The following is a 21,336-nucleotide window of genomic DNA, read 5'->3' on the forward strand; positions in this document are numbered from 1 at the left end:
CCGGGCCAGCCCCCGGCCCAGCGGCGCCGGATTTTCCCGGACATGTTCGGCTTTTTGGGATTTCCCCCCGGACGGGCATTTGAGTCCCAAAAAGCCGGACATGTCCGGGAAAATCCGGACGTATGGTAACCCTAGTGATGGGTGCAAGCTCTGGGAGGGAGTATTGGGTACAGGGGTCTGTGCAGGCTCTGGGACTGAGTTTGGGTGCAGGAGGGGGCACAGGCTGCTGGCTCTGGGAGGGGGTCAGGGCTAGGGCAGTGTTGGGATGCAGGAGGAGGAATGGAGTGCTGGCTCCAGGAGGGGACTCAGGGTTGGGGTGCTAGCACTGGGAGGGGGCTCAGGGTTGGGGTGTGAGAGGCTTGGGGTGCTGGCTCAAGGCTGGGGCTTGTAGTGCAGGATGGGGTTTGTGGTACTGGCTCCAGGAGGGGGCTCAGGGCTGGGGGTTAGGGTACAGCCTCCCGCTGGGCAGCACTTACCTCTGGCGGTTCCTGGTCTGTGGTGCAGCGTAGCTGCTGCTAAGGCAGGCTCCCCTCCTACCAGGCCCCACACTGCTCCTGGAAGGGGCCAACGTGGCTCCACATGCTGCCCTTCTCTGCAAGCTCCGCTCCTGCAGCTCCCATTGGCCACAGCTCCCCATTCACGACCAATTGGAGCTGTGGGGCAGTGTATGCAGGCAGGAGCAGCACATGGAGGGAGACCCTGTGTGTCTCCCCCGCAGCAGCCCCAGGGCCACTGCCAGGAGCAGCATGGGACAGGGACAGGCAGGGAGCCTGCCTTGGTGGTAGCCCCACTTCTCCACCAGAGATCGCGATCAACTGGGAGATCCTCTAGGATCGCCATCGACCAGTTGGTGACCACTGCTCTAGGAAAAGGGGAGTAAGTGAAATGTCCTGAATCCCTGCCATTTCTCCAATAGGGAACCATCTATGCACAGGATGGGATGTAATCAAAAGCATGTCTTTTATTTCTCCTTCCTTACTAGTTAGGAGGAGGCTCATATTGAGTCAATTTGCTGAAAGGCTGGTCAGGTTAGATACAATTTTAAAGTTACTTTTAATTTCTATAGGATTTTTACATTTTCTACATTTTACAATTTACATTTAAAAAAATTTAAATCAGATTTGTATATACTTGTCACTAGTTCTTTATTTCATGAAATCTGTTTACAGCTATGCACTCTACAAGCATTAGCCTTACAGGCTAGCATTTAAGTCTTATTATCTATATTTAAAAATAGAGATGTAAATTATCTTAACAGATGGAATATCTAAAATGTATACAACAGATATCTGAGGCAGACAGAGATTGTGCAGATCAAGAGAATCTTACTATAGATGAACAGAAATGGAAGTGATGCTCCACCATAGAGAACATTATTTTTGATTGCCTAATTTTTAAATATAAAGTACTCAATGAGAAATTATATGTGGCCTTTGATAGAATCAAAAGCTGTTTTGAAGCTTACAATCAGACATTTCAGAACAACTTGGTTCAAACTGGAATTTACCCAAGCACATTATGCCTTCTCAGATCTCGGTGTGTGACCTCAGTAAGGCTAGGTCTACACTGGGGGGGGTGGGGGGATCGATTTAAGATACACAAATTCAGCTATGCGAATAGCATAGCTGAATTCGACATATCCTATTCGACTTACCCCGCTGCGAGGATGGCGGCAAATCGACCGCTGCGGCTCCCCCGTCGACAGCGCTCACTCCTCCCGACGAGGTGGGAGTACACGTGTCGATTAGGTGATCGATTTATCCATCTAGATGAGACACGATAAATCGATCCCCGAGAGATCGATTTCTACCCGCCGATCCGGGCGGGTAGTGTAGACTAGCCCTAAGGCCAGAATTAGAAAAGGAAGCCAAGGTGACTCCACCAGCATTTTCGGGAATTTCAAAGGGGGGCTAGATTAAGCAGAGATGACTTCTGGCTCTTTATTTAAATTTTATATTAATAACAAAAGAAAAATTAAAGGAGCTTGGTTTTTTTTGTTATTCTTAGGTTGACTGAAGTGTTGGGTAGTGCTGTACATTTGGTTAATTTTGCAATAAGTTATCAAGCTAAAACGCAGTCTCGTGGGGCTGTAGACTACTGAAAAACTCTGAAAACTGCACTGGATTACTTTTGAAGATACTGGCTCTGCTCTGCTAAACTCCAAGGTTACACCAAGCACTAGGGAATTAACCCTGTGCCTTGCTGCTAAACTGCAAGAAGACATCGTCTAGGTTTATGGCTACTAAAGCAGCACCTTAGCTTCCTGCAATTAACCCCCCCCCCCCAAGCCTGGGGAGAACATTTGCAGTTTCCAACGATCCCGGCGCTGGAGAAGGGTCAAGGATTGTAGGGACGGCGCATCCCGGCCCTGCAGAACTAGGGCTCCGCGGTCCGGGACCCGCTGCAGGCAGGTGGGAAGCTGGTTTGTGGCGTTTCCTCACCATTAGGCGCGTAAAGCCCAATGACACGAACTCACGGGACTGAGAGCGTCCGAACCACTCAGCTAGGGTTACCATATTGCAATACTGCAAAAAGAGGACACTCCACGGGGCCCTGGCCCCACCCCTTCCCCAAAGTCCCCGCCCCAACTCCATCCCCTCCCCTGAACGCTCCGCCCCCCTGCTCTTCCCCCTCCCCTACTTCCCCCGAATCAAATGTTCGCGAGAAGCCTGAAACAGGCAGGCAGCAGGTAAGTTGGGGCGGCGGGGGGGTGGTGCGAGGAGGCGCGGCCCAGTCCAGCCTCCCCAGCTGAGCGGCTCCTCCGTTGGCCAGCCCTGGCCAAGAGGCTCTGGCCCCGGTGGCTCCAGACCGGCTCGGGCCCTGGCCCCAGCCGAGTGGCTCCGGCCCAGCCGCGACCGACCACCCCAGCCCCAGCCCTAGCGACTCCAGCTCGGCTCGGGCCCCAGGGCACCGGCCCCGGCCGAGCACCCCCAGCCCCGGACCCAGCGGCTCTGAACCAGCTCGGCTCAGGCCCCGGTTCCAGCCAAGCGGCCCCGGCTGGCGGCCAAGCACCCCTGGCCCCAGCGGCTCCGGCTCCAGCCTGGACCCAAGCCTCATGACCCCGGCCGGAGCGCAGCCCGATTCTTGCTAAAGCCGGCCCTGATCGGGGGAGTTATTAGTTTTGCTGCAGCCACTCCACTCGGGGTCCCCCAAGAATCTTTTGCACGAGTGCGAGTGGCTGCAGCAAAACTAACAACTCCCCCGATCTGCAGGGGCACAGAGGCGGCATCCGAGTGCGCAGCTGCCTCCTCCTGGGCTCCGGCTGCTGCTGCGCTGGGGAGAGTGGCAGGAGCTGGGTAAGCTGGAGCCCGGGAGGAGGCGGTCCCCTTACCATGCCTCCCTATTTCCCTGGACATGTCCGGCTTTTGGAAATTCCTCCCGTTTGGGGATTTGAGGACCAAAAAGCCGGACATGTCCGGGAAAATCCAGACGTGTGGTAACCCTACACTGAGCACCGAGCCCGCGGGGACTGCGCCCTGCTGGGCTGGGCCGGCCCCTTGCAGGTGTGCTGCTAGGGCGGGGGGCGCGCTGGGCCCCGCCCGGCCACAGGCGCTGAAGCTCGCTCGTGCCGTGCGGGGGAGGGGCCGTCTCAGCAGCGGCTTCCTCCCTGTGAAGCGACGTTCCCTGTGCTGACAGTCCCCAGCCCCCCCCCCCTTCGCAAGGGGCGCGCACCCCGCCCCCACGCCTTCTGGAACCTCCTGGAAGGAGAAAAATAACCGTCGCTCGTAGCCCCGCCCCCTTGCCCAACATGCAACGTGACTCAGGGGGACACTCAAGGAGCAGGCGCGTTGCTAATCTCAGAATCCAATCACTACCTTCAATCTAGGCACCTTCTGGGCCGCATTGCAACGGGCTGCTGGATTGGACGGAAGTGTTTAACATCGTCATGATTCATCGCCGTTCCTTTCTCCCCACATTGCTCTGTCCCCTCCCCATCAGACTCTGCGGTTAGGGGCCAGTTTCCCAGCAAGCCTTGCGGCGTCACCGGCGGATTCTCCTGCAGCAGCGCGTGTATCGCTGTCTCTGGGCGCGCGGGGAAGATGGAGATGGGGGCGCTGGCCGTGTTCGGAGAGCGGAGCTCCGGGGAAGCGATCCGCGGCCAGAACGGTAACGGCTGCCCGAGCGCGGAGCGGGGCCCCGGGCGCCTGACTCAGCGGCCGCTGCCGCCATGTGCTGCCACGGCGGGCGGGGGGAAGTTCCTGTAGCAGAGGAACCCGGGCTCGGGGCCAGGCCCCGGCTCTCAAGCGCGCTGGAGTCTGCGGGACGGGACGCGGCCTCAGGCGTTACGTGCCTCAGCCCGAGCCCGCGGAGGGGGGCGCCCGGCCGCATCTTGGCGCGCTCAGAGCTCGGCCCGGGGCGGTGGCTGCCGAGAAGCAGCTCGTGGCTGTCCACGGGCCCGTTACTTCGAGCCGCTTTCCCCGCGGCGGCGCCCGCGTTCACACGGAGCCGCCGGGCCCGGGGGCGCTCTTGTCTCGTTGCTGTTCGCAGCCCGCTTCCCTTTAGGGCGCGCGGCCAACCCGAGCTCGCTATTACGAGAACAGCCCCGGCCGCCATTTTTGACCCGCCTTCAGCAGGAGAGACTCGGGGTAAAGCGGTGTGAGACTTAACCCGCCTGGGTTCTGTCCTGGGACGGGCCTGCGGCTCGCTATGGGCAAAGGGCCGAGAAATCGGTATCCGTGTGCCATGAATGTTTACCCTGCCACTAAAACGTCTGACGTGCCTGTGAACAATAGTGACCATCTTATCAAACCCCACCCCACCACCACCACCGGGGGGCTTTGCTTCCCGATTGGGCAGAATTTATGAAAAGTGGCCCTTGGAGTTACACTGAAGATTAAGGTTACAAATGGGTGAAACTTGATATTGGTACTCTTAAGCTTTTGTCTACATGAGACCATTTTTGTGTGTGTCCTACAAAAGATTATTAGTGTTATTGAATATAAATTATGAATGACTTTCCAAGATTAAAGCTTGCTGCATATGCAAGTTAAGAGCATGAAGACTGAATTTCTCATCCTCTGTAGCATAGATGCTGTTTTAATATGAGGATCAAAAATAATTTTGAGACATTTTCTTAACTCCATCCAGTCACTGTCAATTAATAAGCGAATACCAGTATGTGGCCCTTAGCGCTAGTATAAAATCAAGATGCGTTAATTAAACAACGGGGTAGACTGACTAGTTTTGTGTGAAAATAATACAGCTCGGTATAAAGCTTTGGTCCCAGATCCTCAAAGGTATTGGGCGGGGGGGGGGGGGGTTTGATGTCTCACTACCATAACTTTGAGAATCTGGGCATTAGCTCATTTGGGATGGAATCAAGCCTGGTGCAAGACAAAGACAGGCCTAGATGTAGCTCCCTAGTACTTCACTAGCCCATTAGCCCACCTTTGCCATAGCTGTAATGATCTCTTTGAAATGTTGGTGAATCTGGAAGTTTTAGTCCTCTAAAGGATTCTTTGTACCATCCGTCTCAGTGCTTCAGACAAGTTATTACAGGAGCCCTGCACTATGAGCAGAAACCAGCTGTTTTTGAAGTGGATGCTGTGTGGGTAGAAACATCAGGTGTAGAAAAGTGGTACATATCTTAGTAAAGTCTAAGGAAGCCTCTGATATATGGGCAAATTTGGGAAATAGCGGTTAAATGTTTTTGTTTTTTACAAAGGGTTGATCTCCGGAAACAAAAAATGAGCGAGTTTGGTACATTTAAAGCTTTAAAGGAAAGATCAGATTTAAACTGAACCCTTCCCATTTGACTACCACTCCTTCAGTTTACAGATTGAGTGGCTATGCTTATGGGATAGAGAAAATACTGCCAAAGTCTGAAGGAGAAGATTGACAATATCTTTTTCCTATATGAAATGGCAGAACACAGAATGAAAAGATTCTGAATGACAAACCAAATTACATCATTTATTTCTTTGACCTAGAAAGTTTTTTGGTTATTTCAGTAGCCAAAACAATATCCTTTGGACACCTGACTTGTTCCAGTCATGAAACTGCTATTTTGTAGTATCAAAGGTCCAGATCTTGCAATCAAGTGAGGTCATGGACCCTTACTCAACCTCCCCTTTTTTCCCCACTTTCCTGGTCAGATTGGCAAATTTGTTTGCAGGATTGGAGTCTAAATAAGGAGTCATTTTATTTCAGGTTCCTGAAATTAAGAATCTGCTGACAGAAAAATATAAATGCTCTTAAAATAGATATTTGGGAAGAAATAATTATTTATTTTTATTTTGTTTGATTTATACAGTTATGGCTGCAGCTTCAATTGCCAATATTGTGAAGAGTTCTCTTGGTCCAGTTGGTTTGGATAAAATGTTGGTGGATGATATTGGTGTAAGTAAGCATGTCTGTCATGTTAACTTTTAAGAAAAGGGCTTACGTATTAACAAACTTACATTGTAAATTAGTGCTGTGATCTGTTCTGTTTCCGCTGAAGGCATGTCTGTTTTTTTGTAAAGTGTTTCCATCTAAAATATGCTTCATAGCTCTAATTTACATTTGTTAGTTTGACCTCTTTTTCCATTTTGTCATTAGGGATGAAAATACTAAACGGTAAGCATTAGTCTTACTGTTAACCCACCGTTAACCTCCAGCTCCGGGCGGGCTGGCCAGAGCAGCCCCAGCCCTGCTCCTTTTAATCAGTTAACTGGTTAAACATTATAATTTTAATTGTTTAAATGGTTAACTTTTTAAATATTTACATCCCTATTTGTCTTTATTTTATTTATTTATTTATTGAAGAAAACCATAGTTTACAATTAAGGTTAACTGTTACTTCATCCATGATGTGCTCCCTTATTTTATAACAAAATTAACTCTTGCTCATATGCAAGTACGTTTGCATTTCAATAAACTTTTTTTCTCACATGGATACTTGTGTGACGGGTTGGATCAGAGAAACCCCCTTCGGACTGCCACTTGATGTGCCTAGACTACCTCTCAGTCCGTTTTCCCTGCCAGCTTGGGACTTCAGTACCTTGCCTTGTTTGAGCCAGACACGCTTGCCTGCTGCAACCACAAATCCAAGTCTGAACCCCATCCCCCACAAGCTGCAGGCTTAACTGAAACAGCTTAAGAAGTGCTCCTATCTCCAGCACTCAGATACCCAGCTCCCAATGGGGTCTAAACCCCAAGTAAATCCGTTTTACCCTGTATAAAGCTTATACAGGGTAAACTCATAAATTGTTCGCTCTCTATAACACTGATAGAGAGATATGCCCCGCTGGTATTAATACTTACTCTGGGTTAATTAATAAGTAAAAGTGATTTTATTAAATGCAAAAAGTAGGATTTAAGTGATTCCAAGTAATAACAGACAGAACAAAGTAAATTACCAACCAAAATAAAATAAAACATGCAAGTCAAAGTCTAACACAGCAGGAAACTAAATGCAGGTAACTGTCACGCTCAGAGATGTTCCAATAAGCTTCTTTGACAGACTATCCTCCTTCTAAGTTTGGGCCCAGTCCTTTCCCTTGGTACAGTCCTTGTTCCAGCTCAGGCAGTAGCTAGGGGATTTCTCATGACTGCAGCCCCTTTTGTTCTATTCCACCCTGTGGCAGGGCAGAGGTATAAACCCCTTGGATGCCCTGCTAAAGGTGTTCCGCCGTCACCCCCCCACCCCCCTCCTGGCAGAGCAGCTGGGGGCGGGGACCCAGACACTCAGCAAGGAGCTCAGTTGCAGGCCCTAATGAGGGCAGGCTCAGGGGAATCAGCTGGGCTGGTGACTGGGAGGAGATATAAGCTCAGTGGGAAGCTAGCCAGGGGAGAAGACTGGGATTGCAGCTCTCTCTACCAGCTGCAGGAAGCCTCAAGGGCGAGAAGACCCAGGGAAGGGTCAGTGTGGGGATCGGTGTTGGGCGAATTGGGATTGCACTAAGCACTGTAAATAAAGAGACACGGGTGAAACACCTGAAAGAGGCATTGGGACCCTTTTCCTTGACCAGCCTAAGCAGAGAACACAGGGACGAGAGGGAAGGAACCTGTGCAGACCCTGTGACCCCCCCCCCCCATATAGCTTTGGCACAAGGCGGGAATCTTTTGTCTCTTTGGATCCCCACTCCTCCTAAATGGAAAAGCCTCAGGTTTAAGATGGATTCTAGTACCAGGTGACATAGCCACATGTCCTGTGAGACCCCCCAAGCCTTCATTCTTCCCGGCTTGACTCACAGGAAGGCTTGCAAGTAAACAGAGCCATCTACAGTCAATTGTCCTGATTAATGGGAGCCATCAAGATTCCAAACCACCATTAATTGCCCACACTTTGCATAATTACAAGAGAACCTCGGAGTTATATTTCATATTTCTAGTTCCAGATACAAGAATGATACATTCATACAAATAGGATGAATACATGCAGAATAACATAACCTTTGCACAGATATGTTACATGGCATATCTAGTATAAAACGTATTCCCGTTATGTCATATTTACATTCATAAGCATATTTCTATAAAGCATTATGGGGTGCAAAGTCACAACTTGTACTAACATTGTTTAGAACAGCACACAGAATGAATAAATCAAAACTTATTTTTGCTGGTGTTGACATGCATGCTGTTGTCTTTAAATTGTTGTACATATTTTAGAATTAGGTACTGTTGTACATAATTTGCATTGGTTAATGTTTATAATAAGATAGAACCACATCCCATTTTCAAATATTTAAACCAGGTGATAATCTGATTTTTATCTTTCTGCTGTGCTAGCCTGAAAGCCAAAGTGAGATAGCCTTACGTAATTAATAAAAGGTAATATTGCACATTAGCTTAAACTGAGATTTGTAAATAACTATATTTAAAATACTTTATTAAAAATTGACAAAGATATTCAAGCTACATTTAAGAAATCTTCCCTAGTTCTTATTTATACAACATAAAGAATTCTACCATCTAATAGCTCATGCATATTCTTGTGTGCCAAGGCTCCCATCCTGCAACACATGGTTCTTGGGGATTAGTCGTGTGATTACATATGTATGGTTGTAGTATTGAAGACTTGGCTTAAAAAGACAAAGTAAACTCTTGAGGTAAATGGTCAATATGCATGATATTGCACTAGGCATATCATTGTCATTAAAATGTCTTCTCGTATTTTACAGTTTAATAAAGTTTAAAAATAAATTAGTATGAATATCAATCTTTTGTTTATTTTTTTCAAACTAGGATGTGACCATTACTAATGATGGTGCAACCATTCTGAAGCTGCTGGAGGTAGAACATCCTGCTGCAAAAGTTCTGTGTGAGCTGGCAGAACTGCAAGACCAAGAAGTTGGAGATGGGACCACCTCAGTGGTATGTAGAAAGTTTTACAGGCAGACATGCTGAAAGTCATTATCAAATGCAGCTTTTGGCATATCATTATAAATCCTGGCACTGTGCAGATTAAATCTGGACCATTTCATTATGTGACAACAAATTTCAAATGCATCTGCCCCAGTGCAAACTGAAAATTGCTTTGAAACATGTCATAAACATACAGCTAAAGGTAGCATAAAATCCCTCCTTTACCTGTAAAGGGTTAAGAAGCTCAAATAACCTGGTTGGCACCTGACCAAAAGGACCAATAAGGGGAGAAGATACTTTCAAATCTGTGGGGGAAGTTTTTTGTGTTCTCTCTCTTTGTGTGTTCTCTCCGGGTCAGCAAGGAATCAGGACAGGGAAAATACATCTCCTAAAACCATACCTGAACTGAGCATTTAAGATTACAAATTGTAAGTAATAGGAAGAAAATGTGTTAGATTATCTTTTGTTTTAGCTTGTGAATTTCCCCTAGGCTAAAAGGGAGGTTTAGATCTGGTTTTTTTTTTTTTGTTTTTTTTTTTGGGTAACTTTAACGTTTTGCCTAGAGGGGAATCCTCTGTGTTTTGAATCTGATTTACCCTGTAAAATTACCTTCCATCCTGATTTTACAGAGGTGCTTCTTTTACTTTTTCTTTATAATAAAGTTCTGCTTTTAAGAACCTGATTGGTTTTTAGTGTCCTAAAAACCCAAGGGCTGGTCTGTGCCCAACTTGTTAACTTATTTGGTTCGTATATTATTTTCAAGCCTCCCCAGGAAAGGGGGTAAAGGGACTTAGGGGATATTTTGGGGAAATAGGAACTCCAAGTGGTCCTTTTCCTAAATCTTTGTCTAACTCAGTTGGTGGTGGCAGCGATACCGTTCCAAGGACAAGAATTTGTGCCTTGGGGGAGTTTTTAACCTAAGCTGGTAGAGATAAGCTTAGGGAGTCTTTCATGCGGGTCCCCACATCTGTACCCTAGAGTTCAAAGTGCGGAGGGAACCCTGACAAAGCAGTTCCTGGAACCGGAGTAATGAGGGGAGACCACTGTACAAAAACTAGCATCTCTAAACATGGTTGCATTCTGGAAAGGGGTTATTCTTTACTTACTGGCTGCAGTTTGAGAATGATCATTCCTTCCCTTCCTGTAGTTATATTTGAGAGTAGGTTCTGGGTCGAAGCTATTCTTAATTCTCAACCCCTGAGGAAAAAAAGTGAAACATAGGTGAACTAATCGATGGAATAGAATCAGCTGATTCCAGACAACTCATATCAGAACCCCAAAATCAGTTCAGAGTTAACTAGTGAAATGAAAAGAAGAATTAGAATGGTTTTACTCATTAATTAATTTAAATGATGGGGAACTTCTCATATTCTTCACTTATTTGTTTGTTGGAGCAAGAACTACTGTTTATATTAAGACTTGCCCATTTTCTCAGTGAATCTTTTTCCTCTTTTCAAACAGGTAATTATTGCTGCTGAACTTCTGAAAAATGCAGATGAATTGGTCAAGCAGAAAATTCATCCCACCTCTGTTATTGGTGGCTATCGTCTTGCTTGCAAGTAAGATAATCTATTTCAGCGGAAATATTTGTATTTTGCAAATCTAGTGTGCCATTATATCCAGTGAACACTTACTTTACCTTAATCCTGTATTCATTATCACCGACAAGACAGGATTTTTTTCTAAGATGATAAATTGTAAAGACTTGTGGTGATGGTGGTTTGTCAACTTGGTTCTAACTCAGCATTTAGTCTGCATTTCCCCGCAGAGGGAAATTCTACTAACAAGAAATAGAGAGAAATTGTTCTTGAAATGTTGTTGGTTTTTATTCAACAGGGAGGCGGTTCGCTACATCAATGAAAATCTTATTATTAACACAGATGAACTTGGCCGGGACTGCCTTATTAATTCAGCTAAAACATCAATGTCCTCCAAAATCATAGGAATGTATCCTTTGACTTGGTAATAATAAATTGGAATCTTAATTTTAAGAAAATGAGGGATATTACTGCGAAGAGCTTGAGTATCCACTTTAAATCCCATGGCAGCAGTTCTTAATCCTTTTTCATTATAAACCCTTATTTTAAGAGTTATAACTCCATTGTGAAAACTTGTTCTTGGTATCAACTTGGCATAAAAGGTGTATTCTGGTTTACTAAACCAAACCCTGCTTGTTCACAGGACAGTTGCAACAAGTTTTTAAATTTCTCACGTACCAAAAGAGGAAAATGGTTTGTATCACATTTTGTTAAAACCCTTAATCCTTAAACACAAGCTACAATTAACCACCTCCTTAGATGCTGAAATTGTAGCTGTTTTCTCTGACAGAAGCTGCCCCAGAGGCTTGAAGGAGCTGTTCTAATCTAAACAGCTACTTTCATCCCCCTAATAGTTGTAGAAAACATGATGATGTGCTGTGACCCTTGCCTATAATTTTTCTTGTCTTTACCAATCTTATGTTTCTTTAAAAACAAAACTCTGGTGAGTTTGCCTGCGTGTGGTTTTTTGTTTTGTTTTTTAAGTATAACGGCTTTAAAAAAATGCTCTTTCTGCCATTTACTACATAACCCATCACCCTTTTCTCCTTCCTGGGGCTGCCCAGGGGCTTTGGCCCTGTGAAGCCCACTCTGACTCAGTTCACATTCCATCTTAGCCAACATATAGCTTATATTTTGCATTAGATAGAAACATTTTAAAGCATTCAAGCAGGTGATCACCCACACTAATCCTAAAAGTGTCTCCATTATTCCAGGCAACATTCCTTCTTGTAGTCTGTCTTCCCACTGTAATTCAGTGATGGTTACTTGCTTATGACATCCATTTGTTTCCTTTGAAAAACTGGTTGCTAATTCAGGATTCTGATCTGACTGGGATAAAGCAGGCAAAAATAGGCTAAAATAGGCTGTGTGCGTGCAAGTTTTGTGTACACAGTTTTGTATGTAGAAAATATATTATCATTGTGAAAACATGAAATAATTTGATATTTCTAAAAATTTACTGGTAATCCAGTTATGTGGACTTGCCATTTCTTCTGAGCTTTTCAAAATAGTCATATTATATGCAAATAATACATTTTATATTTTCAATTTAAGTCATATCCTTAATTTAATTTTAATGTATTTATTTATAATCTGCTTGGAGACTTGTCGGATGTCAATCTCAACTGATGTTCTGGAGTTTAGAGCAGTAGTCCCCAAACTGTGGGGAATGCCCCCCTATGAGGGCGTGGAGAAACGTTTGTGGTGGAGTGGCAGGGCCCATGTCAGCCTCCACGGGAGCGTGAAGCAGGAGCACCACCCATTCCCACTCTGCCCCCACCTCAGCTACAGGCCCCGACCGCAGGCCCACCCCCAGCTCCCGGGGAGGGGGACAGACCAGGTATTAAGGGTGCATGATGAAAAAAGATTGGGGACCACTGGTTTAGAGTGAAGCCACATGAATACGTGCAAATGCCACAAATAACGAGGAAGACATACAAGTGGTAGGAGCCTATAATTAACTATTACTTGTTCTTTCTGTTTAAGTGCCATGCCCGTGGATGGTATCGTATGCAGATGTTAACTGCTTGTTGACACAATAGAAGAAATTACTGGAACAACTTGTAAAATGCTCTGTGAACAAAGGGGAATATTTTTTTGTACAGTTTGCTTGGGAATGGGAGTCAGGAACACTTGAGTTCTAGTGCTGGCATTGCCACTGATTTGCAGTGTGGCTTTGGACAAAACATTTAAACCCTGTCCTAGTTTTTTCTAGCTGTAAAATTAGATTAATAATTATTTTACCTCATAGATGCTTCAAGGATTATTTTAAAGGCATGTTAATATAAGGCAGCCTATAAATGCTGTTTTTAGCATTAAAGTCAATGTATATTATGCTAGTTGTCTCTGTGTAGCTCATTTTAGCCTTAACAGTATTTTAGTGATGGTGACTTCTTTGCCAACATGGTGGTGGATGCTGTGCTTGCAGTTAAATTCACAGATCAAAAGGGTCAAGCCAAATATCCAATCAGTTCCATTAACGTTTTGAAGGCACATGGCCGTAGCCAGAAAGAGAGTATTCTTGTAAACGGTTATGCACTGAACTGTGTGGTGGGCTCACAAGGTAAGCTCAGATTTTGTTTTATAAGCCTTCAGTGAGCAGAATGACTGAAGTTTATTTCTGAATATTGCTCTTATGTGGCTGTTTCTAGTGATGTGAAGAATTGGCTAATAAGCTATTGTTTGTTTAGAAAAATTAAAAACAACCCTTGAAACAACTTATAAGTAAATGAATACATTCTTAAATAAAACCAAACCCTACTCTAAGCAGAAGTTTTTGGCCCCAAAAGTGAGAAGTGACAAACTCTGTGAAGTCCATGGGCTCTGCTGTTGTGTTTTATGTGAAAGGAACTTGGGTATTGCAGTGATACACCACGGTATAAAATCCAAACAGAAAAATTATGGTGGTTGCTTTAATATATTACGTTGTACTTCAGTGTTGACACAACTTGGATAATTATTCCCGTTTTACACGGTCTTATAATTACATGTCAAATATTTGTGTCATTGAAACACTATCCTGGTTCCCCAGTCGAAGGTTGTGTTTTTCTGAAATTTTGTGAAGTTACTCTAGCAGTTTAAATCAAATAAATAATTTAGCAGTTTCTGACTACCCATCTGTAGAAAAATAGCAGACACGTAGGTCCAGATTCTCCCCAGAAACTCATGGGCAGCTACTAAGGACTTCAGTGAAACTTGCATTCATGTCTGAAGTCAATATTTGGCTTTGAAATCTTGTCTCAATAAGGATTTTTTTAAATGAGATCTCAGATCATATACATTTTTAAATGTTTAGTCTGTCTGTTCACTTTCTTGCACTTGAATGATGGAAATAAGCTAATCGCTTATCTGGTCCTTAATCAGTGCCTAGTAGATCTCAGGTTACGTTTGGAATGCATACATTGCAGTGAACTATTTATTTAAAAACTTGCAATTTAAAAGAGACTCAAGGAAATATTACTATTGCCCATAAGGTTTTAAAAGCATTTTTTGAAGTCTAAATTTTGTGCAGTCTTTGATCTGACTGTCTCATCATTGTTTATTACATCAGTTACTGTGCAGCACTTTGCATGTGTCAAGAAATCACACTGGCAGGTAAAACTGTGAGGCTTCAGTAGTCAGTGTTGAAGGAATGTGCATTTCAGTGGCAAAGTCTGGAATACAGCAGAGGCTGCTGTTAAGTTGCTAGTGTATTGCTCAGCCTATCTAGCAAATAAGTGAGCAGCAATAAATGTCATGCAAGGGAGTTCCATCCAGCCCTCCTTAGCTTGAGGATAGTTGACTGCCGTGCAGGGCCTCAAAGGTGGACAGTGTAAAAGCAAGGAAATTGGCTACTGTCACTAGAACTAGGTTACCATATTTTGACATATTCCGCTCTGTTAAAATCAACATGTTTTTATTATCCCTTACTGGCACCATAGTAGGGCCCTGCTAAATACATCAGAGTTTTCTGTAGATTTACATAGTGATTACACTGGATACCAACGGGTCAGTTTTACCTGTGGTACTAATACATCTTGAACTTCTAGCTCAACAGTGTAACAAACTGGGAAGCAAGGAGTCATGGAAAGGTGCTCCTCCATGCCTTTGTATGAAGAGGTAAATTAAGAAAGCAGCTAAGATTATGTCTGCGTATTGAAGAATGTCTTACTACCCTTTTCATTGTTCTTGTCATAACATTTTCCCAAGTGTGTTCGTGAAAAGAGTTGCAGGGGAAAAAAACAGCCTTAGATGGGTAATTGTGTGTGTATTAGAAATCTAAAAAAGTAAAATAATACATCACAACTATTTTCATTCTATTAAGCATTTTTAATTAAAACTTACTTGTAATAATATTGAGTAAAATACCATTTTTATATAGGTATGACCAAGAGGATAGTTAATGCAAAGATTGCCTGTCTTGACTTCAGTCTGCAGAAAACAAAAATGAAGCTTGGTGTTCAGGTGCTGATCACAGATCCGGAAAAACTCGACCAGATTAGACAGAGGTATGCTGGGTTTTTAAAGCAAATGAGCACATTTTTCAAACTAATTTTGGTATTTTTAATTATGTACTGGGTGTATGGGTGTTCTGAAGAGTGTAATACGCAACAAAATTAACTACAGAGATAAATAACACATCATCTTCTCAATATAAAATATTGGTGGAAAACATTGATCATAACTTGATTAAAATGTATTTGGATAATCTGTGTTCAGTTGAACTGTAGAATTGTATTGAATTCTGAAGCAAAAACCAGTTGTTATTTAGAATCAATTATTGGATTGATTTATATCAGAAAATAGGAAACTTTGATTTAAATAATTGATTTACAGTGTTTTACGTTTGTACTTTTTATTTTTCTAAAGAAAGATTGATTCTTTTATTGGTTGGTGGCCACTAAAATATAGCCTGTACACTATATTTGGCAATTTTTGCTAACCAGGTGGGTACACTGTGTTTGTATGCTTAAGCAGATATCTAGCTTACACCTACATTAATTCAGATTCTTAATTTTTATTATATCAGAAAATGGTGACTGATGCATTTGTTAAGATTTTTTTTTTTTTGCGTGATTTGTGTTGGTGCATTTTGATGGGTACAGAAATTCAATTAAAATGCACAAACAGAATTGTAAAGTCTTTTATTCGTTAAATAAAAAAAATGATCAAAACATGTTTTGAATTTAAAACTGATTTATTAAACAAAGAAGTTAATGAATTGAACTGATTATTTCTGCCCACCAAGTCCTTCGGTATTTTAGAATGAGTAGATCTCATCCTCTCAACACACACTTTTATTCCTAGGTCAGGAGAGGAAACAAGACTTCATAATTTTTCAGCTTCCAGTCATTTCTTAACTTTGAATGTACTAGTTGTTGAAAAAACTGAAATGAATAAAATATTCTCTCTGAGCCTGTGGAAGGGGTTACTGCTGTCAAAAGCTCATTCAGCACTTCAAACTCTAGTGTGTAGCCAGTGTTTTCCACAAGTTCAGTGGTTTGACTTTCATAGATTCTAGGACTGGAAGGGACCTCGAGAGGTCATCGAGTCCAGTCCCCGGCCTGCATGGCAGGACCAAATACTGTCTAGACCATCCCTGATAGACATTTATCTAACCTACTCTTAAATATCTCCAGAGATGGAGATTCCACAACCTCCCTAGGCAATTTATTCCAGTGTTTAACCACCCTGAGAGTTAGGAACTTTTTCTTAATGTCCAACCTAAACCTCCCGTGCTGAAGTTTAAGCCCATTGCTTTTTGTTCTATCCTTAGAGGCTAAAGTGAACAAGTTTTCTCCCTCCTCCTTATGACACCCTTTTAGATACCTGAAAACTGCTATCATGTCCCCTCTCAGTCTTCTCTTTTCCAAACTAAACAAACCCAATTCTTTCAGCCTTCCTTCATAGGTCATGTTCTCAAGACCTTTAATCATTCTTGTTGCTCTTCTCTGGACCTTCTCCAATTTCTCCACATCTTTCTTGAAATGCGATGCCCAGAACTGGACACATACTCCAGCAGAGGCCTAACCAGAGCAGAGTAGAGCAGAAGAATGACTTCTAGTGTCTTGCTCACAACACACCTGTTAATACATCCCAGAATCACGTTTGCTTTTTTTGCAACAGCATCACACTGTTGACTCATATTTAGCTTGTGGTCCACTATAACCCCTAGATCCCTTTCTGCCGTACTCCTTCCTAGACAATCTCTTCCCATTCTGTATGTGTGAAACTGATTTTTCCTTCCTAAGTAGAGCACTTTGCATTTGTCTGTGTTAAACTTCATCCTGTTTACCTCAGACCATTTCTTTCATTCCAAACCATTTCTTAAAGTTTCTTTAAAACTTAAGCAGCAAACATTCCTTAATACTTTTAATTTAATTTAAATTATAGTAAATTTAGGTAGATTATTATAATTTCAAATTGGCTTATTTTTAAAAATAGAAATACTTTTTGTATTTAAATATATTTGTTTTTTTAAAATTATCAATTTTTGTCCACCCTGACATATATTCATGTGATGGTTCCTTTTCTCCCTAGAGAGCTTAAACTTTGCGCTACTGCTAATTATTCAGATGTTTGTGTATGGTTTAGCTATTTAGTCGATGATTTTTAATCCCACTTTTATAATTTTTGGTTATAAGTAAACATGTACCCGTTATCTCTTGCAGAGAGTCAGATATCACTAAAGAGAGGATTCAGAAGATTCTGGCCACAGGTGCTAATGTTATTCTAACCACTGGTGGCATTGATGATATGTGTCTGAAATATTTTGTGGATGCTGGTGCTATGGCAGTACGCAGAGTTTTAAAAAAGGACCTTAAACGTATTGCTAAAGCAGCAGGAGGTATGTATATATTGTGCTTTTGGTCGTAGTGTAGACTTCTAGTAATATATAGTGCAACCAGTTCCCTGAGTACTATTGGGCTGATCCACATACAGAGTGATAAGGAAGTATGCTTGGAATAGAAAACATTCAGGTGCTGCAACGCCCTGACAAGGAGCACCTCACTAAGTAGAGGAACCACTGAAAAATTGTGACTGCTGAACATGTGCAGTGAGGGGAGATGTTGGCTGACATACGGAAGACTCTGTCATGCCAGGGGACACAACCACACTATATCTTATCTAGAAGTCTCTGTTAACCAGACTTCCATAAAATGGGGATTATGGAAGTCTGGTTAATGTAATTTCCAACTTTCTGTAGTGATTGTGAATTTTAAGAAAAAAAAATTCTGTCTATAGTATAAAATTATTCAATCCCCAAATGCATTTTATAAGGATCATCTAAAAGAGATTTTGATAGTTCAAGTCCTGTTAGAACCTTGCAGAACAAACTGTATAACTTGTTTTTAGCAGCAGTGTGAAAACTTCTATTAATACAGAATATGTGCTGTAAAGATAGAGTAAAAATGAACCCAGAGAGACTAAGGGGGACTATAAAATACAGTAACTGACTTAAAAAGTGAGGTTGGGCCTACAGGACTATTTATTTCCCTCAATTGCTGGCTGGATTAGAAATGCTCAATCTTGCATTTATGCTTAATGTTAAGGATTACTGATGACGATTACCATTCTGTTTGCCCTGTAAAAGTAAAACCATTTGTTGTGTGAGGTTGATAAATAATAATGAGTTGGTATTGTCCACACTAACTTCACAATTTTGCATTTGTTTTAAAGCAATCATTTGTTCGTCTCTGGCTAATCTGGAAGGTGAAGAAAGCTTTGAGGCATCAATGCTGGGACAGGCAGAAGAGGTGGTTCAAGAGAGAATTTGTGATGATGAACTGATTTTAGTCAAGAAGTAAGAACACTTTTCTAGCGTACATCACGCCTTGGAAACCTATTTTGCTATACCTTTAGATACAACTTCCCATTTATTTACTGCCATGCAGTCTCAATGCTATGAGCAGTTATACGCGTGGGAGAGAGTATAATAAGGCCATTGTAAATTTGTGATGAAACAACCAATGTTTCACCATCCTTGCTAGGGCTGGACATCTTTCTCAATCAGACCAGTTACAATCTATCAGCCTGTCCTATTGTTGTGTAGTTGACTTAAAGAATGTCTCTGAATAGCTTATCTATAACTACAAAAATTACTTTTCTAAATATTGATGTGTGAAAATGTAGAGGAAAATCAAGTCAGAATGGTGTAACTATATTATCAGCTTCACTAGTGATTATAGTGATAAAGGAGTGGTTATATTGTGTCTTCTTTGACACTATCTAGATTTGAAAATGCTGCATACTAAAGTTTGATTAAAACTAGCTCTGTATAACCTTTTGGAGCTGATTTAAACACATTTAATGGAAGGAATTAGTATTGTCACATGAATATCAAGAGCAGCAATTCCTAACTGAGTGCATTTTTCCTCTTATGATTTTGGTATGCCACACTGAGAGGAATCAAAACTTGTTTGTGCCTTGATCTGCCTCATCATAAAACATGTCTACACACTTAATCGGTTTCCCATGTTTTCTGGTGTGATCCCCTGGTCTCAGTTTCATGAGACTAAAAGACATTCTCCAGGATGTTGAGTAGATTACAGGCATTGAGTTTGTATGTTGAATAAAGAAATCCAGGAGTGGTACTGAGAGGAATCTAGCAGAGGAATTGAGGCAGTTTGTTTATTAAAAAAATAAATAAAAAATCTAAAATCTCTAGTGGCAGTAAATGTGTTTAAAATGCATGCATATCAATGACTGGTAATGACAATTTTTGTTTTCTCACTCCTATGGTGTGGAAATGCCTTGCCTTTCTTGCTGAGAGGTAAAGAATTTTCTGATAGGGTGAGCAAATCAAAATGCATTAGCCAGGATAGAATATCTGGGATTGTCTGAGAGGGGGTTAATGTGAACTGATGGGTTACCTACAGATGTTGCAAGTGATAATATAAACCCTTTAGGAGTAAGATCCTACATTAAATGTTTGAGGAACCTAGCTGTAGAAATGAGATGGTAAAATAGCAAAGCTTTTTCTCCAGAAGAGTTTTGCTGTTCTGCATGAAGATAGAAGCATGAGTTAACTGACTTTTTTTCCTCATTTTTGGACAGTACCAAGGCTCGTACTTCTGCATCAATTATTTTACGAGGAGCCAATGACTTCATGTGTGATGAAATGGAGAGATCCTTACATGATGCTCTTTGTGTAGTTAAAAGAGTATTGGAGTCCAAATCTGTGGTACCAGGTGGTGGTGCTGTAGAGGCAGCACTTTCAATATATCTTGAAAATTATGCAACCAGCATGGTAAGTGCAGTTTACAAAATAACAACGTTTCATTGCATAACACTAAAACTTTTTACTGTGGTGGTTCTAATACGTGAACTTTGCTTGTAAGTACTTTGAGCTTGGTTCTGCCGGATCTTGAACTACTATTTTAATACACCAAAATATTAACTTCAGTCTTCAAAACAACTAAGAAATAAACAACCTAGTACTGGGAACAGAACAGTTCTTCCTCTCCCTACATCTATTTTCCCCCTTTATTGTTCATACTCAATATAGATTAAGTGTCTACCTGCCTGTGGTGCTCTAAAATTATGGCTACATTTTTCCCCTTGTATTGCATGAATTGGCTTGATGGGTTTCAAAGTAAATAACTCTTCCTCCCTCTCATTTAGGGATCACGTGAACAGCTTGCTATTGCAGAGTTTGCAAGGTCTCTCTTAGTTATTCCAAATACCTTAGCAGTAAATGCTGCCCAGGATGCCACAGATCTTGTTGCAAAGCTGAGAGCATTTCACAATGAGGCTCAAGTTAACCCAGAACGCAAAAATCTGAAATGGCAAGTATCCATTCAAACAATTAATAGAAGTGAAAGGGGTTGCATTTAAGTGGAGGGCTGTGTCTTAAGAGTTTTGTAAATATTGACTGCTTGTGTAGAAGTCCTGTTACAAAATATATTGTAAATTTACTTTTCTCTGAATTTCCGTTCTTCTCCTGTGGTGTAGTTTAGCTGCTCCTATGCACCATAATTTAGGAACTATGAGCTTGCTCTGGGAAACTTTATTTTCCTTCAGATAAGCATAGTGGTAATCCTCAGAAGTTTATGCTCTAACTTTAGCCAAATTATGTGTATTACCATAGTGCCTAGCACCTATGTGCAACACAACAAATTAGACTTGTCTAATTCATTTCTTGCTTGCAGGATTGGTCTTGATTTAATCAATGGGAAACCTCGTGATAACAAACAAGCTGGTGTCTTTGAGCCTACAGTAGTCAAAGTAAAGAGCTTGAAATTTGCAACAGAAGCTGCAATTACTATTCTACGAATTGATGATCTTATTAAGTTGCATCCTGAAAGCAAAGATGATAGAGGCGGGTGCTATGAAGATGCTGTTCGTTCTGGAGCACTTGAGAACTAGTCTGGCTTTTATTTATGTTACTGTTTAATTGTTCATCTTACACTTCTTCCCAGTATTGTACCTAGAGTGTATGTTAATAAAATAGGGGTAGTTACAAGAGAACTTTGCTGTCACGTTTGTGTTCTTTATTCAGCACAGTAAGTACAGGGCTCAGAGGTAG

The 21,336-nt window shown here is 42.3% G+C and overlaps 1 protein-coding gene and 1 non-coding gene across 2 annotated transcripts; both read left to right on the forward strand.

The window, feature by feature from the left end:
• Positions 1-3,771: 3,771 nt before the first annotated feature.
• On the forward strand, positions 3,772-21,278 carry TCP1 (t-complex 1). The gene is made up of 12 exons (XM_034765287.1): positions 3,772-4,107; positions 6,254-6,339; positions 9,172-9,300; positions 10,753-10,850; positions 11,128-11,238; positions 13,211-13,392; positions 15,190-15,316; positions 17,480-17,655; positions 18,489-18,612; positions 19,866-20,058; positions 20,433-20,596; positions 20,960-21,278. The coding sequence occupies exons 1-12, from the start codon at positions 4,041-4,043 to the stop codon at positions 21,174-21,176; spliced, it is 1,674 nt and encodes a 557-aa protein (XP_034621178.1). The 5' UTR covers positions 3,772-4,040; the 3' UTR covers positions 21,177-21,278.
• On the forward strand, positions 5,745-5,879 carry LOC117875694. The gene has a single exon (XR_004645333.1). It is a non-coding gene; the product is annotated as a small nucleolar RNA SNORA29 (small nucleolar RNA).
• Positions 21,279-21,336: the final 58 nt, after the last annotated feature.

Source organism: Trachemys scripta, chromosome 3 (genome assembly GCF_013100865.1).
Source record: "Trachemys scripta elegans isolate TJP31775 chromosome 3, CAS_Tse_1.0, whole genome shotgun sequence".
Taxonomy (NCBI): Eukaryota; Metazoa; Chordata; order Testudines; family Emydidae; genus Trachemys; species Trachemys scripta.

Bases quoted from the DNA above. Each gene is read 5' to 3' on its own strand.
- TCP1 (XM_034765287.1), top strand. From the start codon at position 4,041: ATGGAGATGGGGGCGCTGGCCGTGTTCGGAGAGCGGAGCTCCGGGGAA. The intron at 9,301-10,752 runs GTATGTAGAAAG...CTTTTCAAACAG, and splicing joins GAGATGGGACCACCTCAGTG to GTAATTATTGCTGCTGAACT. The intron at 10,851-11,127 runs GTAAGATAATCT...TTTATTCAACAG, and splicing joins GGCTATCGTCTTGCTTGCAA to GGAGGCGGTTCGCTACATCA.